We start from the raw sequence: 13,668 nt of genomic DNA on the forward strand, positions 1-13,668 counted from the left end.
CCTTATTTCTAGTCCCACAAATGTTTGTCCTGAGCTAACGTCTTTATAGAGTTCAGTAAATATGTGTCTTATAGGATTCACTCAATGGCAGAGCCAAAAATATGCATAGAAGGGCAGTTGAAGAGTTCCAACCATAAAATTACTTGGTATAGCTTATTTACTTGGATTTTTGTACCGAGGATAAGCTCTTATTTTTCTAAATTTATCTACTATTTGACGATTTAACTATGCATGCTAAACTTCCTGTGGTAGACGTGTCCGTCAACAATGGAGCCATAAGTTATTCATAATAAAGGGTCCATACAGAGATAAAATGCAAATCTGTATGATTTTGTTGCCTAGAAGTCATGCAAAAATATATGACAAAGCTTTTATTATATCAGACATAAAAAGTTTGCTGTGATGTGGGGTGGGGGGGCATGGCCCCTGCCAGCCCCACTTGGCTCCACTAGTGAATGTACTAATTTTTTCTTATCGCAACTGTGGTTTGCTATATGGTAGAGATGAGCTCATTAATGATCCGTGCACTATCGCTCTGCTTCCATTTTGTCTCTTCACTTTCATAGCATTCTCTCTCACAAATGCATTGTGGGAAACCGAATTCGTGCAAACTTGTGGGCAAGAGAGCCCTTGGCAGCAAGCACCCATAGCTCTTGGGATGCTTTATCTTTCTTTTTTTGTATTTTGTATAGTTTATATGTTTTTTGATACGATTGAAAAAATGTGTTTCAAATATCTGTTTGTGATATTTCTCCCTAAACTTGTGTTTCTATTTTTATCTTGTAGCTTATGATTGGGTAACTTATTTCCTGGTCAAAAATTGGTGTTGCATGATATTTTCACAAAATTTGTGTGCTTGCGAGTATAAATTTTTTCACAAATTATGTGATAGATTTGTATCAATAAATTGTCTTCATAGATCATGTGAACAAATTATTGTTTTCACAATTACATGAGTATTGTTTGGCTTCCATGATTTATTTTTGTAAAATTATGTGAATGATAATTTGGTTTACCCAAGCTATGTGAATATCTTTCTGCATGCATAATTCCTTTTCACAGCTTATGTTCATATTTTTTTGGTTTTACAAGATATGTAAATAGTTTATGTGCATAACTTTTTCGTTAGTACAAGCTATTTTTGTTCACAGATTCTAAGTAAAAAAAAAATTTGTGTTTATATATTTTTCATATAATTTTTTACATGAATATTTTTGGCTTGCATAATTTATTTTTGTAAAATTATGTGCATGATAATTTGGTTTACCCAAGTTATGAGAACATTTGTCTGCATGCATAATTCCTTTTCACAACTCATGTGCATATTCCTTTTGTTTTTACAAGCTATGTAAACAATTTATATGTATATTCTTATTTTGTTTTTACAAGTTATGTGCATAACTTATGTGCTTGTATATTTTTTGCTCATAGATTCAAAGACAAAAACTTTGCATCTATATATTTTTCTAATAACTTTTTAAGTGAATATTTTTGTCTTGCATATTTTTTTCGTAAAGTTATGTGCATGATAATTTGTTTTACCCAAGTTATGCAAACATTTTTTTCATGTATAATTCCTTTGCACAACTCATGCGCATTTTTTTTGTTTTTTACAAGTGATGTAAACAATTTATGTGCATAATTTTTTGTTTCTACAAGTTGGGTGTATAACTTATGTACTTATATAATTTTCTGCTCAAAAATTCTGAGTCATATTTTGTGTATATATATATATATATATATATATTCTCTATATTATATATATATATATATACTAATTGATTTAGTCTCAAGAGTGGGAAGCGCATCTGAACTTAAAGTGATTAGGAAGCGCGCAAAAAGAAATTGATCAGGCCTCCGCTCGTCAAGGAAACCAGAAATGAACAGTTCACGGTGACATCAACTAATAAAAATGGAAGAGGATGTCCGAACGTTCGATGAACAATGATCCAGTGAACGTTCGCTTAATTAGTATACGGTCGCGGCCCACCGCCACTAGTCGTGGCCTCGTGGGTATATTCTTTTTGACTAATAATTTGTATTTGTTAAACCTACCGCTATAACTAGCTCACCATAATACACATCAAATATTCAAATCAAACATATAAGACAAAAAAAAACTAACGAGCTTATTGTAAGACTGTGTGTCCTTCAGTTATGTTCACATGAATTTGCAGCCTCCATAACCTGCAACGGGAAAGATGCCACACGTAAAGATATATACCAAAATGCACCTACAGAGTCGATCACGACGTGCTAAAAAGTTCTTATACTAACAAAGTGAAAAAAAATAATTCTGAAGACCATTAACGGATCTGAAGAAGATGGATCATATCTTACTGGGATCAGCAGTGGTAACGACGCCGGTCTGTCCAAAGTCACAGTCATAGGCATGGTGGCCGTTGGACTGGAAGTAGAGGTTCATGGCGTACGCCGCATGGCCCTGCACCGTGTCCGGCTCGTAGCAGACGCCGCCTGGCCGGATCGCGGCACAGTCGACGCCCTCTTGGCCGCACGCGAAGTCGATGTTCTCCTGCAGCACCATCTCGTCCGCCGCCGGTTTCGGCACGCACCACTGCCGCCGTCCACCCGCCGCTCCCGGCGAGCTCGGCGCGGGCGTCACCTTCGCGCTCACCGGCTCAAGGGTCTGCGTACGTGCATGGATCGTCGATACATTCGCCGTCTCAGGATCAGTGTGGAACGTACGAACTGAAGGTCATGCGTGGCGACCATACCGTATAGTACGTACCTCCGGATCTGTAAAGATGCCGACGTCGTAGACCGGCGTCATGTCGCCGCGGAACAGGCCGAAGTTCCTCTCCGACACCGGGCCGGGCTTGAGGTTCTCGTCGAAGAGGGAGAAGATGGAGACCTCGAAGGTGCGGTTGGGCATGAGCGGCGTGCCGACGCCGGAGCCGAGGTGCCGGATGGCGTTCTTGTTGTACTCCCGGGCGAGGTCGGCGCCGACGCCGACCTCCCAGTCCTCCCCGGCCGACGGCCACCCGGTCTCCGACACGACGATGTCGACGTCCCCGAAGCCCAGCCGCCTGACCGCCGAGTGCACGGCGTCGAGCTGCGCGTCCAGCATGTTGCCGTACACCAGCCCGGATCCCCGGTCCATGACACCGTCGTTCACCCGGAACAGCGCGAAGTCGAGGCTAATGGTGTCGTTGGTGAGCCCGTAGAACGGGTACGCGTTCACCATGAACGGCGCGCCCGTCGCGCGGAGGAACCTGAGCATCGGCCTCACGATGGCCGTGTCGTAGCCGTCGCGGAACCGCGCCGACGACGGCTGCTCCGTGGTGGTGAGCACCCCGAGCGAGTGCGTGGTGGAGACCTTGACCCGGCCGTGCAGGGACGCGGCGACCAGCGCGGTGTGCAGGTTCTGCATGGCCGGCACCAGCGCCAGCAGCAGCGTCCGGTTGGCCTCGGTGGTCACCTCGTCGCCGACCAGGAGCCGCGAGATGTTGGTGGCGCCCGCGTACGGCGCCACGTTGTCGCGCACCCAGCGCCGCGCGAAGGCCAGGCTCACCAGGCGCGGGACCACGCCGTTGGGAACCGTCACGTCCACGGCGAGGCCGGTGCCGGCGAAGGCCTGCAGCAGGACCGGGTCGGCGTCCAACAGCCTGACGCGGTCCACGATGGTGTCCCGGGCCAGGAACCGCGCCACGTCGGTTGGCGCCGGGAGCGTCGTGCCCCGCGTGCCGTAGTTGACGCCGATGCCGCCGGCGTCCGCGCCTGCGCGGGTTGAAATAGTGTCAAGATGATGACAAGATGGCAGGCAGAGCTCGACGGCGACGAGCAGCATCAGATTTTACCTGTGAATGTGATGGCAGAAACCAAGAGCAGCGTTGGGAGGAGGATCTGGAGCAAGACGGTGCAGCGTGTCATCGTGGCTAGCTTGGCTGTTGCCACCTACTGGCTACTACGTACTACAGTACTGACTATCACCAGCAGAGTGACACTACTTGTGAGAGAATGGCTTGCAGCTTGCAATTTTTAAAGAGGGGGAGAGCTGGGGCAGAGCAGCGGTGCCATGACCACCATATCAGGCTATGCTGTTGCGTGATGCCGGAGCAAGATGACTGTTCTTCTGCAGCTTCAGTTTGACATGGATGCCTTTCTTTGGCTATGGGTTACATACAGGCTTACAGCCTTACAGGTTCGTGATCAGCCATGCCCGGCCATGAACTTGGTTCTTTTCGTAACCCTTTTACACGCCAACTTTGTGCCTTTCTTCGCAGTGACTTCTGTTACAGACAGGCGACTCTAAACGTTTCAGGACAGTGTTCCAAACGTATAGTGTAGTACTACCCCACAACACAGCATTTTTGGCAGAATTCACACCAAAATGGTTCGCCCTGTTTAAATGGCGATATATTGGCATTGCAAATGCAAACATAACACCCCAACACCACAAACATTTTGGCAGGTGCAACTCTTAACTCTAGCAACGAATTGAAAAGCGAGCACACCGTGGTGAAATGGTGTTAGAATATGGAATAATAAATACATATAGTTATGATCATCCACAAGTGTATGTTTTTGAACATTTCCACCTGTAACGTTTTGAACATTTCCTCCTAAGGGACGCTGGCACCCAACGACACCCTGTCATCACAAATAATCCCCTGTATTCACACGCAAACAAGGCAATTCAGACAATGTGTTCGATGCAAGTTTTTCAGCCCAACATGTCATCGGTGTTCGCCTTGTTTAGAGGATCTGCCACTCCTCTGCTTCTCCAGAGCCATCAAGGTCATCGTCGTTGCCCATGCTACTGCCAGAACAGCCCAGCCCATCATCTTGTTTATACATTTGCTTCAATGGCTCGATTGACTGCACAACAGTAAAGAGTGGCGCTCCATTGGCCTTTTCTGCCAACTCAGAGGCCCGAGAACAGAAATCATCAAAGTCGTCTGCATAAAGATGCAAATAGAAAACATAGATATTATTTAGAGCTTGAAAAAAATGACTCAATGGGCATCTGATAAACTACAACGGCTCACCTTTGTCACGACAGTAAAAACCAATAGCCAGGGAGGGATCTATTTGTTCTAGAGCCAAATCTCGGACAACACTGTACAAGTGTAGACACATGAATCAGAGCCCATCACTAGGCATGCAGAGAGAATGAATCGGCAGTTCCATTCATCAGATTTCATTCCACAACAGCACACATACCTGCAGTGGTACGACGAAGTGTCTGCCTCCAAGTTATCCGGTGCAATGTCAACTGCCTGACACATAGAGAGCATTCCAGTATTACTACCATTACTAGTATATGCTAAACAATCATGCATCCGGGCCATTATCTGTGTATTCATAGTGATAAAAAATGGTAGTCCAAGCAAACAAGAGTGCACAAATTGAAAAACAGTAGTCTATATACACACACAAGCCCAATTATGTCTAAAAAATTGGTTGCGTTAGGCCCACAAGGGATACAAATGGTCCACTAGACTTAGCATGGCTCCTGCTAATTAAGACCAATGAAAGCTAGGATACAAAAAAAAAACTCTATAATCCAGAATATGGAATCCTTGCTGATTTCACATGATAGTTGCAAAGTTAAACAACAATCTACAGTGCTCTCAAATACCATGTCATCTTTAACTACCGGCATAGTTTGGGCATGCTTTGACCTGAATCTTCAGCTGCCAAGTTCCGGGACCCCCATTGGCACAACCTAACAAACTATAGGGACTCACAATGGACTTCTCTTCAACAGAAATAACCAGATTCTAGTGGCCTACGGAACAAGAACTGCTGCAGAATAAGCATGCTACTGTTGTCTTTGAATAAGAGAATGGAACTCAGTTCAAACTTGAAACTTAAAAGGTGCCAAATTATATCCATGAAATTAGATAACTACGAATGGCATTCACATACATGAAAGAACATGCAGTTTTGAATTTGATACTTAAGTATATGGTGCTCAACTTAAGTTAGAAGGTATAAAGCTATACAGTATTTCTGAAATAGATGCATCTGCATGCTAAGTAAATATAAAATGTATGCAGGTATACCATCTGAACGTCGTGGGGATCTAGGTAGAGGGCCCTATCATCCTGTACGCCAGCAATGTATGTTGACGTCCCAGGTTTTCCACCTAAAATGCCCAAGCTTTGTGGGAACGTAAACGTCTCCTTTAGTAATGGGATGTACCTGATAGAAAGGAAACAGATACTAATTAATTACATATCAATACATCAACAGAAACATCAATTACTAGACGGTATCTTTATTCATTGCCATTATGGCTACATGGATTTAAGATTGGTTTGTATTTTTAGAATAACCATCTATATAATAACCCATCATGTTGGACTATAATATCACAATATTAGCCATTTTTACAAAATAGGTCCCAGGCCACGTCACTGTCCTTAAGTTTTGTAGTGTATAGGTAGGAAAGCCTAACATAGGATGACTCTTAAATTCAGATAGCCTAGCATGGATCCTTATGCAGCCCCCAAAGCATGGAAATTTAGCTGATTACCTTGGATTAATTTTGTCGAGGCCAAGAACCAGAGGAACTAACAAAAGAATAGGTGACCATGTAGATTGTTCTTTGTTGAAATCAGAGCAAAGCTGAGCAGCAACATCGATGCAAACAACTGGAGCTCCACCTCTTTCACCATCTTCATCACCCGAAACCACATAAAGAATCATAGGGAAATTTTCCTTCCCATTGACAGCACCAGCTTGCTCTCTATTTGTGCGGATAAGGGTCTGCCATGCCCGGCACATAGCATATGGACCCACCCATGATCCAGCAGCCAGACCATAATTCCTTCCAGCTTGAAGTAAATTGTGAATAGAGAAAGCACAAGCTTCAGAATCACCAAATAGGTGTAAGACCCCTATATAATCTGGGTTGTATGGCTGCATATGAACATTTGGTTATTATAAGCAACCCTACATTAAGAATTAAAGGAGCTCCATGACCTACTAACTCAGCAGAAGTTCCTCATTTTTCTTTGCATAGGTGAACCTCTAATCCAGACCAGAATAATCAATTCATATATCTCTCACCTTCTCCGGGGGCTTTCTCCAAGATCTTCCAAGATGGTGAAAAATCAGTGCCTGCAAATTTTTGCCAGATAGCTTTGTCTGTTACAGCTTACAATTGCAGTGGCAGTCAATGAAGGGACACTTTGAAAGGGACAAAGTTTACCTGAGCAACCAGCATCTGACTGCTTCTAACCATGCATCCCCAGTTCACATCACTAGTCAGCTTGGAATCAGATATTGCATCAAAGCCTGGGACAATAAACATGTCAATATCTAGCCACCTGTGTACACGAAATTAAGTTTTCACCACAAACGTAGTCCTGCAAAGCCTAACCTTTCCGGTAGGTGATCCATATCTTGGAAGAGAAATCTTCCAGAAACGCAGCATGGCCGTCGCCAGACTCCTCTTCCTCAGGTGACACCTTGTAGCATTTACCAAGGAACCACACATCACTGGAGGTCAGAACCTTGGCGCAGCCCAGAAGACGCCACATCGAGCTGCTGCCTACGAACCTCCTCAGAATCCTAGACCAAGCATAGGACCCTGAGGACGACTTTGTCGATATGGCGTCGCACGCCGGCGACGACGACGACGAGTCCTGCTCCTGCTGCTGGCCCTCGAATAAGGCAAAAGGGGGCGTGAAGACGCCGGACAGGATGGAGGCCTTGGTCTGCCTGGAGCCGCTGTCTTCCTTGTGATCGGAGCCGAAGGAGGAAGAGGCAACGGAAGCAACTGGGACGGCGGCGGCGGCGGCGTCCTCCTCCTCACGTGGTGAATCTGGTGGAGGTACAGGTGCTTCTTCCCTCTCAGGCATCACCTAACCTAACGCACATGTGTTTGAAGAACACCCACGATGTCTAGCAAAGCTTGCTTACCCTGCGGCGATCCAGTCCTCGGCGAGATGAGGTCGGCCTAGGGCGCGCAAGTGGCGAGGGATCGGGGGCGCACGGCTGAAGAGGAGGGGAAGAGGAGGGGAGGGGAGGGGAGGTGGCGTGGCGGAGTCGGAGTCGGAGTCGGAGGCGGAAGAGAGGAGGAGCAAGGGAGAGGGGGACGGAGACGTACGCCGGGCGTGGGGCGCGCAAGCGGGGAAGGATCGGGGCGCACGCCTGGAGGGGATGGGGGTGGGAGGGGAAGAGGAGGGGGAGGTGGCGTGGCGGAGTCGGAGTCGGAGGCGGAAGAGAGGAGGGAGCCAGCCAGGGACAGGGAGAGAGGGGGACGGACGGAGACGTACGGGCGTATCGAGCTGGGCTTTCCAAAGTCCAGAGGAATTTCCATAGTTGGTGGGCTTGTCGCATGGTATGGGCCCTCTTTAGGGCCCACGTGTCATGGGTATCCCTCGGAGTGCGACCGCGACCGGACCGCGAGTGGTGGATGCATTATATGCGTGCGAGTGCCGAGTTTGCACGGGCACGTCAACACAACCCTGTGCCGCCGTTTGGGCCCGTTGTTTTTACACAAAATGTGAAGTGATTGGCACGTATATATGATTAATTTCTCAAAATTCATGCGAATTTTATACGATGTGACGTGACCAGTTACGTCAACGCTCGCTTCGCGGTTGCCGGGGTTGGGCAGCTGAGCTGATTGCACGGCACGACGCTGCTTCGAGCCGTGGCTTCCACGCCCAAGCAACAAAAGAGATGCATGGGGATGGAAAGGTATTTCAAACAGGAGTAACAAGAAGTAGAGTAGTGGACTTGTACTCTTCTTCTTCCTCCACCTTGTCCAGGATTGGCTACTACCTACTACCCCGTTTTCCATCCTTGACCTTCCCAGACGGCGGAGCGGAAGCCAGCAGAGAACGCATCTGGCCCATCAGATGGTTTTGCAGTATGGGCCTGACTCGTGCAATTGCCCAAGCTTGTCTACTCCTAGTGCAAGTGCAACACACCTCTGCCTTGCCTGATGAAACTATCCCAGCAAGTCCTAGAAAAAAATGAAGCCAATCCTAAAAAAAAAAATTATCCTGGATGCTTCTAAATTGAGTTCATCTAAAAATAGGAGGTAGTTAATATTAAAATCATTTTTGAAACAAATAAATACTAGTAAAATCATTGAAAGAACATGCAAGCGAGCAATCAAACCTTGCGTTATTCCCGCGATCTGAAGGAACTTGCAAGGCAATATGGCAGCTGGGTGCATGCATACATCCGGATCCGGCCGGGCTTGTTGTCATGTGCCACAGTACCAGTCCAGCTCAAACCAAGCATGCTGCTGAAGTGCTGAGTAGTTGGAGTATTGTCTTTTCCATGGCAGAGCAGACAACAAGAGCAAGAGTTGAAAGCCGCCATCATCGTCATATAGTACTGGTCAATGAACTATCTACTACTACCAGCTACTGCTAGACGGCTAGACGCGTACAATTGGCAACACTTCCTTTTTTTTTTTTTGTCTCACAAGATTTACCAATCACGGCTCGTAGTAGAAAATCACCATCACCATCACAATCACATGTGTGATGCAGACTGGCAGGCATGCATAATTGATGATCCAGAGCTGCTGCCAAGCTGGGGCCGGCCGGCCGAGGACAGCATGGCTCCTCATCACTAGTATTTGCCATGACCTTTTCTCTCCATATATGTCACACTTGTTGTGGTTTGGTCGCCAAGGAGAGGGGAAAGTGCCGTCGTCTCTGACCCTCTGAATCTCTCCCTCTCCCTCTGCAACGCATCAAGAAAAGGAACTGCAGCCAGCGATCGAGGAACACAAGCACCGGCGGCAAACATGGTTCACGGGAAGCTGGAGGTCCTCCTCGTCTCCGCCAAGGGCCTCGAGGACACCGATTTCCTCAGTAAACACTCTTTAATCTTCTTCCGAATCCTCTTCTTCTCCGCCGGGTCGCAAAAGTTCCTCCCTTTCGTTCTTGGTTGTTCTTGGTGCTCTGCTCTGTGAGCCGTAAGCGTCACGCCTGATGTGGTCTCTTCGTTGCGTGTCGTATTCGTATATATGTGCTTTGTCACTGCCGGTTGAGGTAGATCTGCGAGCCACGCAGCATACACAGTAGATGCCATGGCTAACCGTGGTGTTCACAAGTCCACTGTTCAGTGATCATGCCTGCTTACGGCATGTTCATCGCTGATCTAGCTCCGTAGTTGTCACCGTGGGCCGGCAAACTGAAACAAGCTCTGGAGATTTTCATCTCTCACTATCCTGCCTGGATCGTCAAAAGCATTTGGATCAGTCTCATACTGATCGATGCGTGCGATCTTTGTTCTGATCTAAATCAATGTACTAGTAGTTTTGTATATATGCTGCATTGAAGAAAAGTTCGTATATGTTACTGTAGCAGTCTTTTTTATCCTTGTTGGTACTCGGTACTAACCCATGTATCTTTTTTATGCCTTTTCTTTGTGCAAATGCAAATGCTCGTCAGATAACATGGACCCCTTCGTGATCCTTACATGCCGCACACAGGAGCAGAAAAGCAGCGTCGCAAATGGTACGCATATATTAGGAGTGTACTTTTTTACCATCCATTCACAAGAATCCACATTTTTTTAATTGTGTTTGTGTATCTGCTATTGCTAGAGGACACCATCACTTGATATATGCAGTGATGCGGAAGATAACTCGATGCCAATCTCGCTGTCCATTTTTTCAGGAGCAGGAAGTGAGCCTGAATGGAACGAGACCTTCATCTTCACCGTCTCTGATGAAACCCCGCAGCTCCATCTCAAGATCATGGACAGCGATGTCACTAACGATGATTTTGTTGGTGAAGCAACGTAATTACCCTTATCCAACACACCATACCCTGCAATTTACTTCTGCACAGAATTATTGCCTCTCTCTTTCTGCACCGAGTTTGCCTCTCTCTGAACTTTCAGTTATACATGGTTTTGTCGCTCTAACTAAGCCTGACTAGCCTTTAATTTGTGCACCTGTTCTTCTGAACTGCTTTCGTTCAGCATCCCTCTGGAGGTTGTGTTTCAGGAAGGCAGCCTTCCTCCGGCAGTTCATCCGGTCGTCAAGGAGGAGAAATACTGCGGAGAGATCAAGCTTGCACTCACCTTCACTCCAGCAGAGGTATATTCACTAAATAAATGTGCCTTGCAACATCTTTGCCGCTGCAACAGTCAAGCCATGCTATCAGCCTGAACTATATCACAAACTCACAATGGACGCAATGCTACTCTTCTACAGGAAACTCGAAGCCCTGATGACAGCGTCTGGAGTTGATCTGCCTGGAATGCCCGCATCGAGCAAGATGATAATCTTCTGAAGAATTAGTATTATTTGTTATGCGTCCCTATATATGCTTTGTCATGAACTGAATGTTTGCATGTAATTCCCAGCATTGCGATAACTATTCATCAGAGTTGTTTGGTATGTGTAACTCACCGGGAATATATGCATGGCCTGCAGAACTATCATCATCTCTCAAACAAAGTTGTAGCTATGAAATGGGTTTACAACACTAACATTTCCAAACAGCAACATAATTACAGTCTCACATGTACAACAGCATTGGATCACCTAGACTTTAAATAACTGCCACCAATAATACTGTGTAACATGAGGACGAGAAAAACCAAATGCAACCATACGAGTCTGGAAATTGCAACCAGGTACCACAAGACTTTGGGAAAATACAGGACAAGCAACATGTCCGCGAGAGTTCAACGCTCCTTGGATCGATCAGCTTCTAGAGAGACACACGGATGAAGTACTGCTCATGATCAAGCAGGTGTTAATCTCTTTTGCTTAGGCCTTCCTCTTGGTTTTGGTGTCATGCTGGCGCCTGGGGTCCCTGTTGCCGCTTTGCCTTTTGCCTTCTTACCTTTTGATTGACATGGAAACATAAATTATATTAGTTAGCAAGATTAGACTACAAAACATCAATTCCTGTTACTGAAGCTGAGTACTACAAAATACGTATTCACTCTGATAGTTTGAATATCAGCCTGTCTGTTTACACTCAATGATATGCCACATCTATTTTGTGTTTACACCTTGAGCCTGTTCGTTTGAGCTTTCAGCCATGACTTTTCAGATAATTGAACAAGCTTGCCTAAAATTGTCTCCAATAGACTTTTTAAAATGCTAAAAGATAAACATAAAGCAGCTTAATATTTTAGCGTGAAAAATCGTGTGAGCATAAACAACAAATGAATCAATTATACGAGTTTAGCTCTTCATAAAGTGCTATCTATTTGTTTTTCATCGTTCTCTTTCCTTTCTACTGTATAAAATATGTTATAAGTTAGCTCTTCTACTAAGTATGTATTTTGCTTTTCCCATGCATTTGAAAAAAAAGACTTTCAATAACAATTGCTGATGTCAACATCATCTCGTGCACTATGAATCTGTCACGCCCGAGGGTTGCGCAGGGGAGACCAATTATCGCCAATGCTTTGCGTGCTTGCAATGGACGTACTCAATCGTTTTCTGGCTTGGGTGGAGCAGAGTGGCTTCCTGACCCCGGTCGTTGGACTCACGGGGCCTAGGGTTAACCTTTACGCGGATGACGTAGTGCTCTTCGTTGTGCCCACAGAGAGCGATCTGTTAGCTATTAAAGCAGCACTGGGGATTTTCGGCTTGGCATCCGATCTGTTCTCCAATCTTGACAAGAGTGTCGTCACCCCAATGCATTGCTCCAACTAGGATGTTCAGCGAATTCAGAGCTTGTTGGCTTGCCGAGTGGAGGGGTTCCCCACCCGCTACCTAGGCATTCCGCTCTCAGTCCACAGACTGACGAGCAGGCACTCGTGGATAAGGTGGCAGCACGCATCCCAGGCTGGAAGGGGAAGCTAGTGAACGCGGCGGGACGCACAGCGTTGGTCAAGGCGATGTTGTCAGCCATCCCCGTGCACACCATGATCTCCCTCGGCTTGTCCCGCTAGGCCGTGCAGATGATTGACAGATTGTGTAGGGCTTTCATCTGGACAGGCTCGGACGAAGCTGGGGGTGGCAAATGCAAGGTGGCTTGGGCTACTGTGTGCCGGCCCAAGGAGTTGTGCGGTCTAGGAATCTCTGACCTGAGGAAAGCTGGGGTGGCGCTTCGTGTGCGCTGGGTTTAGAGAGATCGACGGAGAGGCACAACATTGGTGGCGGAGGAACGCCCTGTCATGGCCCTTTTCAGGGCCGCGACCGTCATCGGCCTGGGCAATGGAGAGTCGACCTTGTTTTGGAGCGATCGTTGGATCAATGGATCTAGTGTCAAGGTGGCGAAGGCGCTACCTGGGAGTGTGTGGACACGTCACATTGCTGGCCCAATTTCACTGCAGTTGCTGCTGGAGTTTAATCAGTTGTGTGACCTGCTTCAACATGTGCAGCTTCAACAGCGTCTGACACTTTCGACTGGAAGCTTATGGCGGGCAAAGAATACTTCGCGGCATCGGCGTACGGGGCGATGTTCTTCGGCTCTTCGCCAGTGCTTGGCACCAAGCACATTTGGAAGACGGACGCCTCGCCAAAGGTCCGCTTCTTCTTCTGATTGGTCCTGCATGAACGTTGCTGGACAGCACATCATCGTTTTTGGCATGGCTTACAGCAATCGAACGTTTGCATCATTTGTGATCAAGCACCGAAAATGTTGGATCAACTTCTGTCCGTCTACTGCCTCAGCCGGGAAGTCTGGCACATCTGGCTGTTGCGGCTGCATTTGCAGTTTTGCGAACCAGACAAGGAGGGGCCGGCGTTGGGATGGT

General features: G+C 46.7%; 3 protein-coding genes across 3 annotated transcripts; 1 reads left to right on the forward strand and 2 right to left on the reverse strand.

Annotated features, from left to right (window-relative positions):
- Positions 1,881–4,311, reverse strand: LOC8085886 (glucan endo-1,3-beta-glucosidase). The gene is made up of 4 exons (XM_002448746.2): positions 3,819–4,311; positions 2,750–3,738; positions 2,341–2,647; positions 1,881–2,187 (listed from the first exon to the last, which is right to left on the reverse strand). Exons 1-4 carry the CDS (start codon positions 3,889–3,891, stop codon positions 2,162–2,164), a joined length of 1,395 nt encoding a protein of 464 aa, XP_002448791.1. The 5' UTR covers positions 3,892–4,311; the 3' UTR covers positions 1,881–2,161.
- LOC110436280 (cysteine protease ATG4B-like) lies at positions 4,486–8,158 on the reverse strand. The gene is made up of 8 exons (XM_021462918.1): positions 7,352–8,158; positions 7,181–7,266; positions 7,039–7,089; positions 6,503–6,888; positions 6,030–6,168; positions 5,185–5,240; positions 5,010–5,080; positions 4,486–4,919 (listed from the first exon to the last, which is right to left on the reverse strand). The coding sequence occupies exons 1-8, from the start codon at positions 7,830–7,832 to the stop codon at positions 4,717–4,719; spliced, it is 1,473 nt and encodes a 490-aa protein (XP_021318593.1). The 5' UTR covers positions 7,833–8,158; the 3' UTR covers positions 4,486–4,716.
- LOC8085887 (C2 domain-containing protein At1g63220) lies at positions 9,481–11,422 on the forward strand. Its single transcript, XM_002447296.2, has 5 exons — positions 9,481–9,809; positions 10,392–10,457; positions 10,620–10,743; positions 10,927–11,044; positions 11,162–11,422. The coding sequence occupies exons 1-5, from the start codon at positions 9,743–9,745 to the stop codon at positions 11,195–11,197; spliced, it is 411 nt and encodes a 136-aa protein (XP_002447341.1). The 5' UTR covers positions 9,481–9,742; the 3' UTR covers positions 11,198–11,422.

The sequence above is a fragment of the Sorghum bicolor genome, chromosome 6 (assembly GCF_000003195.3).
Source record: "Sorghum bicolor cultivar BTx623 chromosome 6, Sorghum_bicolor_NCBIv3, whole genome shotgun sequence".
Taxonomy (NCBI): domain Eukaryota; kingdom Viridiplantae; phylum Streptophyta; class Magnoliopsida; order Poales; family Poaceae; genus Sorghum; species Sorghum bicolor.